Source organism: Triturus cristatus, chromosome 9 (assembly GCF_964204655.1).
Source record: "Triturus cristatus chromosome 9, aTriCri1.1, whole genome shotgun sequence".
Taxonomy (NCBI): Eukaryota; Metazoa; Chordata; class Amphibia; order Caudata; family Salamandridae; genus Triturus; species Triturus cristatus.
In genome coordinates, this window is record NC_140592.1 from 739,894,750 (window position 1) to 739,909,314 (window position 14,565).

General features: G+C 42.6%; 1 protein-coding gene across 18 annotated transcripts in view; it reads left to right on the forward strand.

Annotated features, from left to right (window-relative positions):
- Positions 1 to 14,565, forward strand: part of MARK2 (microtubule affinity regulating kinase 2) — a 662,301-nt gene that overhangs the window by 99,220 nt on the left and 548,516 nt on the right. For 5 of the 18 annotated variants that reach the window (XM_085625991.1, XM_085625996.1, XM_085625998.1 and 2 more), the window contains exon 1: positions 2,539 to 2,674. The exons of 12 other annotated variants lie outside the window; for them this stretch is intronic. In XM_085625991.1, the coding sequence (XP_085482117.1) occupies positions 2,639 to 2,674 (36 nt within the window). In that variant the 5' untranslated portion in view covers positions 2,539 to 2,638. Of the gene's footprint in view, positions 1 to 2,536; positions 2,675 to 14,565 lie in introns of those variants that run through there. One more of the 18 variants, XM_085625994.1, reaches the window with a different exon arrangement.

Sequence of the window (14,565 nt, forward strand, 5' to 3'; positions counted from 1 at the left end):
TCGAAAGCGAATTCGCAAACATGATGTACAGAAAATAATTGAATGGTGCAATATTATTTGAATAACTTGCATAACCAAGAGCGAGAACTCAGGGAAGAGAGACCAGGAGAAAGAGGCAAGGTGGAAGAATAAAAGGAAATAAAAAATATGCGGTAACAAACCACTGTAATGAGGGGCCCTGCAACACCGAGGGCCCATTGAAGCCGGGTTTTTGCTGTGTTTCACCCCAGCCAGAAGTCTAGTCCTTGTTTGCAGTAAGGTCCTTGGCACCTTGCTACGCCACTGGTCGTAATCGATATATAAATAGTCCAGAAAATATAGTTTTAGCTACTTTCCGTCGCTGTTCATTAATAATAACGTTGGGACAGAGTTTTTCTACCAAGCTACACAACTGTTTTGTGTCATTTATTATAATATTATCAACGGGACAAAGGTAAAGTGATACCGCTTTGCATCCCTCCGCCTTGGTGAACTTGTGCTGCTGTGAAATTGGCAGAAACTAGACGTTTTGCTTTAGGTGGGAGTTACATCAAAATGGTCGCACACTGCTTTAGGTGGGAGTCTCTGCTGGCCAAAGCTGCTACGTGTGAGATCACTGCTGTCGTCAGGCTCAGCAGGGCACTTTAAAGCAGGCCCTTTAAAATGTGTTGAACTTACACTACTTGGCTCTATAACTGCCTCACGGGAGCGACCAGAAGCTGAGATTTGATGTAAAATTCCTGGACCACTGAAAGTAGGTACACTACCTGAGGGAGGCGCTTGTAAAGGCTAACAAGCATTTGCAATGCAATAGGTCTTGCATTACTGAAAGTTTGAGCTATTGGCTGGCGTCGCATTATCATTTGCAATGCAAACAGCTCAAACTTTCAGTAATGCGAGACCTATTGCATTGCAAATGCTTGTTATTGTGCTGATGCTACAGAGAACAGACACAGTGGCAAACCCTATAGGCCAGAAAGACGAGTTAATTGCTTTCAAATGCTGGTTTTAATTATTTATTTTTTCGAACAAATGCAATTGGAATTAAAAGTTATAAAAATAAGTGAATGTGCTGCCAATTTGGGGTCCTTATGTTTGCAGGAAAAAAGTTAGAGAAATGGCCCATCGCAAAAATAATTAAAAAAAAAAAAAAAAAATGAAAACAGAAGTGAAAGCAGACATTGGTAGAACAACCATGGCACTTATGGTAGACTGTTTTTAGGCGGAAGTGCTCAATCAATTTGCTAATGCCTGAAGAGGTCTGACCCATTGTCCTGGGTGAGCGAGTGTACACACACACATACATACTCACTCACTCTTTTTTTTTCTCTCTCTCGCTTGAAAGCAGAGGCTGATGAAGCTAAAACTGTCTTTAGACCAGACCCAAAGAGAACAGTTTGGCGCTCTTTATGGTTGGGGCTGTAGGAGTAGAAACTTTTAGAACTTCTGATTACGGGTAATTAACAGTGGAATTGTAAACGATGTAGCACTTTGAGCATTAACCACTTCTTAGTGTAGTTGATGGTGTTTGTCTCATAGAGTATATTTGTATGATGAGTTTCTAAAGCACGTGCATTAATTTTGCACTGGATTCTTAGGAAAGTGAAAGACCAACGCCAAACGTTTTGTTTTGCTAACTGTCAAAAATGTTCAACACTAGCCTTTCTAAGGGAAAAGTGTAAGGTTTGGCTAGTCACTATCGTTTTTCCTGAAATGTGAAGTATAGCCTGTAGGTTCATGACATCAAGTCCGCTCACAGTAGTGTCTGGTTCCTACGTTTCCAGAGACCACGGGCGGTACTTGCCACATGTATTGACCACGTGGTCTAGGTCTCGGAACTGTCGTGCTGTTCATGACTTTATCATTTACTAAAGATAGATTTATGGTGAGGGCCCTCAAAAGCTGGAAGTGGACCTGTGACACTGGACAGCAGAGGGGCTGCTTGTTAGTTGATGAATAATCGTCGAAAAGGGCTTGCAACATGAAACTCCCAAAGTTCTTGTGAAGGGCTAACGGATGCTATTCAGATGTGTGTTAGTGGGGATTAAATTTGAAAAATGCAAATACTATGTCAATGAAAAGACCATAGATTGCCTTGTGTTTTATGTCCTCTGCCCAGGTTTCTTTAAAGAGCAGTTTTGTTCGCATTTTTTTCTCTGTATCTAGATATCTGAAGTGTTTAAGGGCAGGGTACTGGCTATCTTGAAGTTGTGCGGCCTTGTTTGCTTTTGGCAGTTGGCTAGCAAAGTTGTCTTGTATTAAGAGAGGTTGCTCAGGAGTGAAGGAGCTCCCAGGGTCTCACGGGAAAGGGTTTGGCAGGTTTCTGTAGCCGTGCTACTTCCCTGTCTAAGTGCGTTTTTTGCAGTCAGCCGGAGTGCTCTTGTGAAGCCTGTCGGGTGTTTTTTAATTTAATTTTATTGTTTGTTGTGTAGATTCGTCTCATGTCTAGGCTGTGCGTTTTTGTACCTACGTGCCGATAACCACAGGAAGCTTTGAAACACGAGCCCTCCCTGCCTACCTCCCTGTCACAGGGAGGGGCTGGCCCGCCTTCTGACCCGAGGAAAGGGAAGTAACTTTGTTCGGTGAGCGATCGGTGAGTGTGGAACCAACGCGGACAGCAGCCATGTGAAGAGAGGCGACCCCCTTCGAGCAGCTCCCGATGACGGCGGCCTTGTGGAAGCGCATTAAATCTCTGGTGAGTGGCCAGAGCCGCGGCCGTGTTTTGGAGCGCCAGGGCCGTCAGGGGCGGGTCCACCTGGATCCGGACCTGCTTTTCCGGCTCTCTCCTGCCTCACCTGTTCTGCTTCCGAGTAGACAATAGCAGGGCCGGCGGGGCGGGCAGGGCTCGTTCCGCAGCTCTGCAGAGATTTCTGTGCCCTTTATTTTACTTCGCCGAGGTGTTCTTGGGTGTGGAGTTTTCGGTTATTCTTAGATTTCTGCAATGGTTCTGGCAGCGCTCCTTGCCTCCACGAGGCCGTTTCTGTTCGAGTTTGCGAACACCCACTTATGTTCTGTGGCCGGGTGGCCTAGTTGGTTGGGTGTTGCTGTATGCTACGATATTTGTGGCTGACAACGCGGCACACCCCGTCTGGTGCGTCCTCTAATCGGAGCTGTGAAATCTCTGCGTATCACCAAGCGCTAAAACGAAACCTGCAACAAGCGGGGAACCTCAACGGGATCTTTGGGTATTGGAAGATGCTGTACATGCGTTTTCTCTCACTGTTGATTTTTGTAAACAGAACATACCGATGTATCTTGTCTCACGATGTATAGAAATAGGTTATCTTTGTAGACACGAGGAGAGGGTGTAATTGTTCTTACGAACGACTGTGCGACTAGTTTCTACCTCTTTGGATTACTTGACGGGTCACTCAAGTGACGTGAATGATGAAAATATGTTCCTTGCTTGATAGCCCTGATTCCCTGTCCCTTCTAGACCCATTTTCGGGGGCCCCATCTGGGATGTGATGGAGCAGGCAGATCAGAATTCCCAATGCAGGGACAGATTGACAAGTCTGACGCCTCCCCTCTTGTCATGTTCATCCTTGGTCTCCAGTGGTGACATTTCATACAGGGACCTCTTTATAAGGCAAACAGTGGCTTGGTCGATTTTTATTCTAATCTTTGCTCGCCGACGTTTGAAACCCTTGCTTTGGAGTTATTGGTGGTGGTGGGAAATGAAAGGTTCTGGGTAAATATTATAATTCGCAACCTGATTGTATATTTAATACTAGAGCTGTGTGAAAAACCTCAATCATTGACTGTATCTTATCTGCTGAGCTATTTTACCCAGCAGCAGTTGAATGTAAATGTAATGGAGCATTTTTTTTTTGTTTTTTCTCCAAAAAGTTTTAGTTGGGTGGGTTGAAGCGTTTAATACGACACACTGCTATGGTTAATGGGACATGCAAACAAACCACTGTCAAGGAGATGACCGTTGTAAACGAATCAGAGAACGATTACTTTATTGTATAATCTTTGTAGTCAAACTGTTTTTGTATTTGAAAAAAATAGTTTTTAATTGCAGCAAAATAACATTTCGGAAGATGCCATTCTGTGGTAAACACAGTTTTGGCAACCATGTTATTTCTGTAATATTTCTTGAACAGTGGGACTTTTTTTTTTCTTAATCATTATGGAATGACAAAATCCTTGATAAATCAATAAAAAAGACTGTTTTGTAAAACTCTGTGGTATTAAAACAGTTGATGCATGTAACATGTTGGTTTCCGTGACACTGGCTTCATATTCAGCCATACATACTTCGTTTGGTTTTCCACGGTGAGGTGTGACAAGCTGTTTTGGTCTGGCAATAAACGGTCTTTAGTGTTCTGTATAAACCCTTTCAAGATATCAGACTGTGTTCCTCACAACCTCCTCTTTTTTTGACCGAGCTGTTATGCTGTCCTTATCAACAGTTTTAGCATATGACAGTAATGATTCACTCTGTTTATAGTTGAAATAAATACACTATACTGATCTGTATGTATGGTTTATGCCCTGCAGATTTTCATATGCATGAGGTGTTGGTAAAAGTGCATAACATTATCCATAGCACAAGGGGATATATATCCGTGCACTGAAATAGATTTGCAGTAAATAAAGCTTTGTGCATATGGCCCTCAGGTGTTTTGATTTGTCAACTGATTCTATAATGAAGTCTGAGACAATAATCATTGTTTTATTAAGTCAGTAACATTGTACTTGGGTAGCAATGAGGAATTTCACCTTTGCACGCTTGTAATGAGTCTGTGTGTTTTTACTTTAGTGTTATTGTACCGAATTTATTTACGTTTACGTTTTGCGTTCTGCACATCTGGAAAAATACTATATAACTGTGAATTGAAGCTAATTGGCCTGATTAGCCATTGCAGCTGGTATGTTATATTACTCCTCTTTAGAGATCTACCTGTGTTTTTAGGAGGTGAATTAGGAGGGGAAAGGCTGCACCCACCAGCCTTTCTCATCTGATGCCTGGTCCATCTGACTCGCTTCACATTGCTAGTGATTAAAAGGTGCTGCAATTTGTTGGTGCCACTGAAAACCTGCACTAAAATGTGTGATGCTTTAATTTATTGATTAGCACATGTGCACTGGATTTTCTTGGTGCTATTGATGAATTTGCATGTAATAAAAGCTTTAAAACACACCTAAAAAGGAAGGTCTTGTATGTTCTCAGAACTAGGGAGAATGGTGACTCGAAGTATAAAGTTAGGTTGTTTTTGGTTGTTGTATTGGCCACTGAGAAAGCCCTGCCTCTGAAATTGACTACTCTCGTTCTGGGGATATGAAAGGGGAAATAATCAGATTAGCAGAGGTTGCTATATGCGTTATAGAATTGGAATCTGTCTATCAGGAATTGAAGCATTGGAATGGATAATGTGATGTTAAATTGGCATGGGGTTTATTGGGGATTTATTTTCTTCTGGCCAGCTCATGAAGAGTTCGCATTATTTGGATAATATGTTTGTGTTGCTTCAGATCTGTAATTAGCCTGGCATATGAGTTATGAACATGTTGAAGCCATTGAAGTAGCTTTTTGGGCAAGTTCGAGTAAAGTACATTGTTGTTATCTGGGAAGGTTTGGGTTACTGCTAGTACGATTTTTGTGTGATGAGATTGATGCAGGAATAGATTTTCCTGAGACGTTTCATTTGCCTAAAGCAGTATGTTGCTAAATTGGAGCTTTGAGTCTTAAGCGATAGTAGAGCATTGATGTAGAAGCCTAGGTTGCACACAGTTGACGTTGTGGTAGGCAGGGCCGCATTGGCCGTAGCGGGCACCGGGTGTTTCCATGGTGTGCTGCCAGGGTGGGGGACTGTTTTGGGCCCCTGGGGTGCCGTTTTTGTTACCGGGGGTCGGCAGTATTGGTCCCCTGTAACAAAATCGACCGAAACCGGCCCTTGCAAACAGCTCGCCTGCCCCCCCCCTCCCTCCCTCCCTCCCTCCCTCCAGAGGGGGCCGGCCAAGCAGTTTGCCAGGACTGGTTTTGGTTCCCAGTCCGGCCCTGGCGGTAGGAGAGTAACTCAAGGATACTGGCCATTACCTAGAGAGTTCTTAGGTACCTAAAGTCCTGTTTTATGGGGATTTACATTTAGGACATTGGAGGCCATCCTTTTTTAGATCAATGTGAGAACAGACTGGAGAAAATCATTCTTGTGGCTGGACATGGAATTCTTGATCTGGAGGGCATCCTTTTTAGGTCGAGCCTAAGGGCAGCGTGCATGCGCTGCTCGCTCTGCGAGGCATGCTGTATTGGAGTATGTTCTTGAAGCACTGCCCACTCTCTGCCCATATTTGTCATTTGCTTATGTCATTGCCCTTCGCAAATTCTGGCTTCTGATTCGTACATAGGCTTGTTAGTCCCTCCTCAGTACTGCTTTGTCTTCACTAGCAACCTCCCATGAAGACTAGCCCTTTTACTTCGGTTGTTACACGGTACACTTAATAAGTTGGCGATCACCCACGGCATTGGAACACCCGCCCGCATTGTTATAAATTGTAATATATTTTATTCAAATCCTAGCGTGGTCCGCTTTATAGCAGCCGTCCTTATTTAATATACGGCGTGGCCCTCATTCACTTTAGCGGCCGTGCTACAAAGCTTTCAAAAATTTTTTTTTTTTAACTTGGGGTGAAAGCACCATACACGCTTTCACTATAATGGTGGCCACTCCCCTTTGTTTAGAAGCTGCTCACGGTAACCTGAATATGCGAGCAGCGTCTAAAAAAGGGGCATGGCAACCATTATAGTGGTCTTGCATTTGCGAGAGTTTTAGCTCTTGGCATTACTAAGAACAGTGCCTTTTATATGTTACTTTTAAAAAGACCTAAATAAAAGGCATTGTCATTTTCAATGTCAATAGCTTAAACATTCGCAAATGTGAGACCTATTGCATTGAAAATGCTTGTTTAGATTAATGTGAGAACAGACTGTAGAAAATCATTCTTATGGCAGAACATGGAATTCTTGATCCTTATCAAGTCATCAGTTTGAAAATCTGTTGTGTTGTCAGAGTGGGTGTAAAATTGTACCCCATAGAGTGAGGATTATGAGGTATGAGCTAATGGCAAAATGTATGTGCATAATAGTGGTGATCATACCAAGCTGTGTGGGATACCATATGGGGTTTTATTATTCCTCTGATTTGTATGGATGCAGCAAGATTTTCTGGTTGCGACTGGAAAGTAAGGATTCTATCCATTTCAGATCTAGATTGCCTTAACCAATGTTCTGTACCCTGGTGAGGGGAGTGTAGCAGGGTCGATGGTATTGTAGGTGGCAGATAGCTAATGGACGACCAGACCTCTAACACCACCACCGCCCTCAACTAGTCTGCAAGATTGTCCACAACTAAAAAGACCACTAGTTAAGACCTGTATCTGGTTCGGAAGCCGGATAGGAGAGGATGAAGATGTTATTGGATTCCTTACAGCAAAGTTGTTTGAAAACTAGTTTCAGAAGACTTTTCACTAGATGGAGTAGAAAGGAGCTCGTCAGAAAATTGTTAGGATCACATGGCCGTAGCATTTCTTAGAGGTGTGGTGCAGCGGCCAGGGCAGCTGACTTCGGGGAAAACAGGGTTCACGGTTCGATCCCCGGCTCCGGGGGGCAGCTCAGCTCGGCACCATGTGACTCTGGGCAATAGCTCACTTAATTTCCACGACGGCCCCCTGCGCCTTGAGACCCGTAAGGGTGAGTAGTTCGCGCTTTACAAATACGCATTTACATTTCTTTTTTTACATTTAGGTGTGCTTTTACAATTGCAGCTTTCCACTACCATGCCGTGGCTTAAAGAAAGATGGATCAAGAATGCGAGGCTGTCTACTAACACGTGAATATACTGCTGCGGAATTTAGGCACGACATGGAGGAAGTTATGCTGGTAATTATTTCGGTAGTGGATATCTCGTCTGAATATCAGACTGTAGAACAAGGAAGGTGTAATTACGGAGACTGATCTATTCTTGTTCAGTTTCAGGATTTAGTGGTTGTATAATCATCTCATTATTAGTTGAGCGAGTTAGAAAGCTGGATACATAATTTTTGTGACTAATTTCTAGCTGAGTTTTAGGTGATGGAGCACTGAGAGGTTCTCAATTACACGAAATAGTTTTCTCATCTTGTTTGGGACTTGGGAGATACGTTGGATCTTGTCAATCATTTATTGCAAAACGACGACTTGCCAGATTCAAGGAAGCTTCAAATTTTCCAACAATCATGCTGACATATCATGTTAAAATACCTTATGCAACAAGCAGGGTACATGAGAGGGGCTTGTGTGGAATGGTAGAAGTATTAAGTGAGAGAAAACATAATATTTAGTAGAATAACTAAAATGTTATGACTTTAAAAACAGGGAGTGTGTGTGTGCGGTTTGGCAGTGTGTATGTAAAAATTCCTATTTAAATCCGACAGACCTCTCACCATACCCGATTGAAAGCCCCTGCACCCAACTATTTATCATAACATACATTAATTACGGGGGTGTAACTTCCCAAACAACCACCCCTGAAGCTACGTCCATGGACAGACCTCTTTAGAAAATTACATGTCCTTTGCATCAATCAGTCCCTCTGCATCACATGTAGCTGACCATTAAATAAGCTATGTGCTAATCTATTGGTTTTATAAGCTTTGCTCGAATTTACTTATCGTACTTGCATCGTAGGAGTGGGATTCTTTCATTTACTGCGATCTGAAAACGAATGCAATACAGCGTTTGCCGTTCATACTGGGAAGTGGACCGGCGAGGGAAAATGCAGTTAAGGAATCTATTATGGCAGCCTTCACTTGATGGACACACAAAGGAAATTAGGTGCTTGAATTGAATTCTGTTTCTACCGCCGTTGCTAGAATTTGACTGATCGCAGTTTCAGCTGCTTGACTGTTTAAAAGTACTTGTGCTGCCTCTGCCATTATTTTAGGCTGGGACAAGAGCGAAAGTAAAGTGGGCTAAGGCAGTATTTTTTGTTTGCGTTGGCTGAATATTTGGGAATATTGCGCATACTGCGCCATTTTGTAGTTAACTTTATGGTTGCTTCTCAGCGAGACTGGATTACTTGCCTATCACGTGTACCCTATAGGCGTGAATTAATAATCCTGAACTTTCATCCCTTATTAAGAAATTATTGTTCCATGAGAATATAATTTAGGTTCACTGCGTGCACATGAATGTTACACAAATATACCTTTATCATCTATTGGCCAATTTGCAAGCACCACAATTTGTACCAGAAAACTGGACACAATTGTATCTCTCCAAAGCTGTGACTCTTAATAGTCGAGACTCCAAGCTGCTCCATTTTTCGTTGTAAATCTTGTGTTGCTTAGCTCTTCTGTCGTGCTTCCTTTCCAAGCCGGACTGTGGTTGGGTTATGCCACCCCAGCCGTGCGTGGTGGCATGCTAGACCACATTGCCTGAATGTTGAGATTATAGTACTTGATCCACTTTACATAAGGCTTTAGTAAGCGATCCTTGCTTAATATCGTTTAAGGCCTATTCAAAGCAGCTTTCTGCGCATTAGGCAGCCACTTCTTGGTAGCATTCATTAATTTGGGATCAGTATAAAACCTGTTTTTCTTTAAGATTTTTTAATTTCCTGACTGCTTCTTTTTGCATTTTCCCAGAGCTTGAATCTTGCTTTTTGAAAACACGTTTCCTTTTATTTCAGAGTGAACATGCTGCCCACTTAGGCTGTAGCTTTTTTAGGAATCATTCAGATAGGTTTCTAGAATGGTCACAATGTTCATCCTTTCTACATTTTCATCAGACCACAGTTTAACAAAGAAAATAAAAACGCGTAACCTCCCACTCTGTGATATGAAAATCTAAATGAATCTAGTAAGGGAGTACCATTTCTCATATGTCAATAGCACTAGTCTTCTATCGCTCTGATGCTTTAATCCTGCTAAAGGGTAATTAACCCTTTTTAACCCTCGTATTGTTACCAGTCTGTTGATGAAAAAGGACACCATGCTTCAGCATCGGGATGCTCCTAGTCGGGGACACTAGTTCAAGACAGGTCTTACTACGCGCTCTTTATCCTGCCTCATGAAACCATTGTTGATTTGGTTGAAGGCTTATCTGCATCAATTGTGTTCTGTTGGGTGCCATGATTTTTTGTAGGTCTTGCCTACCAGACAACACAAGATGTCTGTTGGTGAAAAGGCCTATTTCCAGCTTACAGTTGGCTTTGAACCCGCCTGTTCGTTACTATTGTCTGGCTCTATAGTCCCTTTCCTTTGCTTGCTTTACATTTGTTAGCTCTTGTAGGCTTTCCTTCCTCTTTTGGTGTTTGTCTTGCTCCTGGAGCTTGGAAGCATTACGTGTCCTTCCCTTGCTTGCTTTTCAAGCTCTGCTTCTTTCTTTTGGGTAAAGCAATCCATGAGTGGATTTGTTTTCCAGCGGTTTCCCTCATGTAATTCTCTTTCCCGGCTTCACTCCGTGTTGCGCTCTCTTACCCCTGTGCTTCTCCTGGCCCCCTCCATGTTGAGCTCGCCCTTGTGTACTAATCACCCATGTTACTTTCTCACCTATGTACTTCTCCTACACCTTCTCCACTCCTTCTCCTGTTGCTTATTCTCCGTTGCCTCCGTCCCCCCCAGTGTTGCCTCCGTCCCCCCCAGTGTTGCCTCCGTCCCCCCAAGTGTTGCTTCCGTCCTCCCCGCCCTCTGTTGTTTTCCCAACCTGTGTCCTTTGTGTGGCTTTTACACCCACGCGTCAACTAAAAATATGCTTTTGTGCTATTTATTTTTCCTTTTTTGTTTAGACACAACTTGGTAAATTGAAAAAAACAAAGAACCTTGTATAATTTAGTTGGCTCACTTGTACGTGGTTCGCACCTCTCCAAAGTAACTCAAGTTGCCACATCATAGTTCCTTTTTTATTTGTTTTCTTTAGCCATACTGCATAGCATCAGGGATGCTACATTGCTAAAAACCATTTGCAAAGCCATTAGGGCCCAAAAGCGAGACATTTTGGCTTTGCCCATGCTTGTGGTTTTTAGAGTCCACATTCACAAAGTCAAAAGCTACATTATAGATAAGGAGAGTTATGTCCTTTACAACTTTGTATTAATCCTTTGAAGTGTTTCTGCCTATCTTGTAGCACCAAGAAAGGGAGGTATTCTCTATTCTTATTGCTAACTACTGGAAGACCCACCACTTCAGGTCAGGGAGTAAACACTCCTGCCACCCCCTTCATCGTCACACCATGAGACTCCTGACTGAGATGCGCTCCGTTTATAATACAAAGTGATGCAGTATATTCTTATTCTTACGTTTAGCTTAGGGGCACTTAACCACTTTACTTATGTTTCAAGGGGCTTAACATTTCACAACCACTTTGATTCCTTTCCTTGTTGAAAATGTCTTTAAAGTTGTCATTGGAGTTGGATTTGACGTTTGAAGTCTGCCTCCTTAGCCACCAAACACGGGCGCATCCTATGATTGCACACTGGTTGTGCACTTTAATCATGAGTCTGCAAAGCAGCCTCACCTGAGGCTTGAAGGCTCCTGTTTCTGAGGCTATTGTTGTGGCTCCCGAGTTGTAGTATCTAGCATAAGTAGAATTTAGCCGATCGATTCTTGAAAGAGAAATCGACGTCTTTATTATAAAACTAAGAATTGTCCACTGCCTGGGCTGAGGAAAGAAAGATCAGAGCTCGACTGATGGGAGCCAAATGAACTATTACACAACTGATACTGAATGGTGTTAGGCAATGATTCTCAAGTTTACATGGTAGTGATTGAAAAAGACAAATATTTTCTCAGAACCAACCGTATATGTAGATGAATTTGCAATGTTTTGGTTTCGTCATTTATATTGATAAATTATTACAGTATTAGCAGAGATGCTCACTTTCTTTTCTTGTAGCTTTTGACTATTGTTCCCCTCAGTTATCTTTAACCCTCAGTAACACGATTAAACGTTTTTGCTGGACCATGCTTACTGGTTGGGAGCCTCTGTTACCTGTTATATTACTAGTTTCAAACCAGCTGCTAAACCTCAAGTTTTTCTTACCAATTGGGTAAAAAAACGATCATCTCTCCTTGAATGGCAAGAGTATGATTGTGTTACCTAAGGTGGATTAAAAAAATGAAATTGTGCTACCTAAGGTGGATTAAAAAATGAAATTGAAATGTATGATGGCGATTTAGCCTTCCACTGATGGAATAAAATGAGTTATTTCTAAATTACTGCCAGCCAAGTATGGCCCCGACTTTGTCATCACTGGAGCCTCTCCCTGCAGATTAAAGTATTTTCCGCAAGTGGAGTGTACCGTTTCAGCCATTCAGACCACCTGTTCAGTGACTATTCAAATTAGCTAGAAGACAGATCAGATCTGATTGGTTGAAGTACAGCAGTCACATTAGCCAATATACCATTATTTCAGGTAATCTTGACTTCCTTTTTACCTATCAGAATAAGCCCTATTTTCAGGCTAAATCTGATTAACCTCGGTGCATCTATTTTTATTAACTTTGACAAACCAGGCATTCCTACATCAGCTTTGTGGCCAAAGGGTGCATAGGGTGTCCAGTAGAACAGTGGGCAGCTGACAGCCCATTGCAGTCAGTGGTGGTGTGAGCTGCATGCTACCCTATGTTTCTCCATCTTTTGCTCCCTGATGTGTGAAATGTCTGCGAAATCTGCTTTTGTGATCCTAGAAAAACAAGTTCTCTCTACCCCTAGTGTTGACCTCTGTAAGTTCTAATTGTCCTTTAGAAACGACTTGCCAGACCTTATCAGTGTGCTTTGTGGACACAGAGCTGTACATTGTGGGCACTCCTTTACCACCACTTAATTGTGAGCGTTGCTCTTTGAGGACCCCACTAAATTTCAGCCGTTTAAAAAAAGGCCTATTTTATTGAATAGCCCTTCCCTTTATCGTACTTGTGTTGCATGTAATGAAGTAATATACGACAATTTAGTATTTGCGATGTAGTGTCCATCATGTAATGGAGACAATGTATTGGGAGCAAATGTGGTAGGTCCAGGGCTCAGGGAAGTAGGTGTTGTGGAACTACAGGCACAGTGGTTGCCGTTGTAGTCGATGGAAAGGTGTGCCTGAATAGCGGATCCTGGTTGGAAACGTTTAAGTTTGATTTGAAGGAGTCGAAGCAGGTTTCACCATTCATTTAGAAGTTTTTGTGTTTCAATGAAGTACGGCTAGAAAGTAGGCAAGGCTTTACTGGGCGATGTGCACAGTTTTTCTGGCTTGTGACATTGAACGATCGAGAGTGCAGTGTATAGCTGCATGTGTATTGAGAGTTCAGAGGGATAAGTGCCTGGATCAGGTTGAAAGATGTGTGTTGGGCCCTGTGGCACAATGTGCAGCATTCTGTGCTTGGTTTTCAGGCCTAGCATTAGTTGTAGTGGGTGCATGGTTCATGGCGTTTGTTGCATGCTTGGCTAGTAATGCTCGGTAGAAATATTTTAAAGTTCCATGCAAGTAGTCTGTGTAGGGGTTATGCTACTGAAATACGACTTTAGAATTGGAGTGTGTACCCTGCTGCAGGTTGACTGGGTTAGAGCAGAACTTCAAATATTTCATTGGTATTAAACCTTCCTTTCCATAGTTCTCCAGAACTCTCCTTTTTTCAGAATTTGACTGGTAATGCTCATCTTGCAAAAGGCTGCTATCTCTGCTGGAGGCTATGATTGTTGTGCAAACTGCACTTCCAGGATAAATGGGCAATACAAGTCTGCACAGGACTAGCCTTCTTTCTCATTACTTCTAATGACTGGAGTAAGCTGATTCACTACAAACTTGCTCTGACACATCAAGAAAGGTGAGGCAGACGGAACTTAATACCACTGTGAACAGTGTGTGTCGCATAGTCTGTAGGAAACTTTGCCCAGCCCTATGAACTCCATCACAGAGCCATGTTTCGAGCTTTACTTTCGGTACTGAGCCCGGAGCATTACTGTACATCCATCTAGTCATTAAATCCCCCTCAGACTTCTAGAAAAAAACCACTGTACACTGTAGAAACGCCAAAATAGAATTAAGTTTACACTAGCACTGTAATAGCCTGCATCGCCACTCATAAACGTATAAGTGCTCTAAAGTGCACTTATCTTGTTCTGAGCATGTAGCTCAGATAAGACTGACGCCTTGCTTTCCAGATCCAGCATTAATAGGTGCCTGTAGTCTGTGGGACAAATGGCGCATATCCCAGTTTACTTCTTTACGTCCACCCTGCCCACTTCATGAAAAGCTATCGACTTGGTGAAACCTTACAGAGTACTTGTCTTCTGGAAAACATTTGAACTTCACTCCTGTTTCTAGCTTGGTGGTTGAGACATAGAAAGATATGTTCCAGTTTCCTCTTGAGCTAGGTATCAAGCATTTACCCACCTAAAAGCTGGACTTTTCCTCACTTCTTGATAAGCGTATCTGATCTACTTGGGTGGGTCGTTCTCCAGATCAAGCTTCTATATGGATATTGCAAACCTGTTTCACTGATGCTGTCGTCCTTTTGTAGGTTGGCTTCCTACCATGGTCTGGCATCCATTTGGAACTATGAGCAGGACCCAAAGATATAATAGATTCTGTCCCTTTTCGCTGAAAAAAAAGA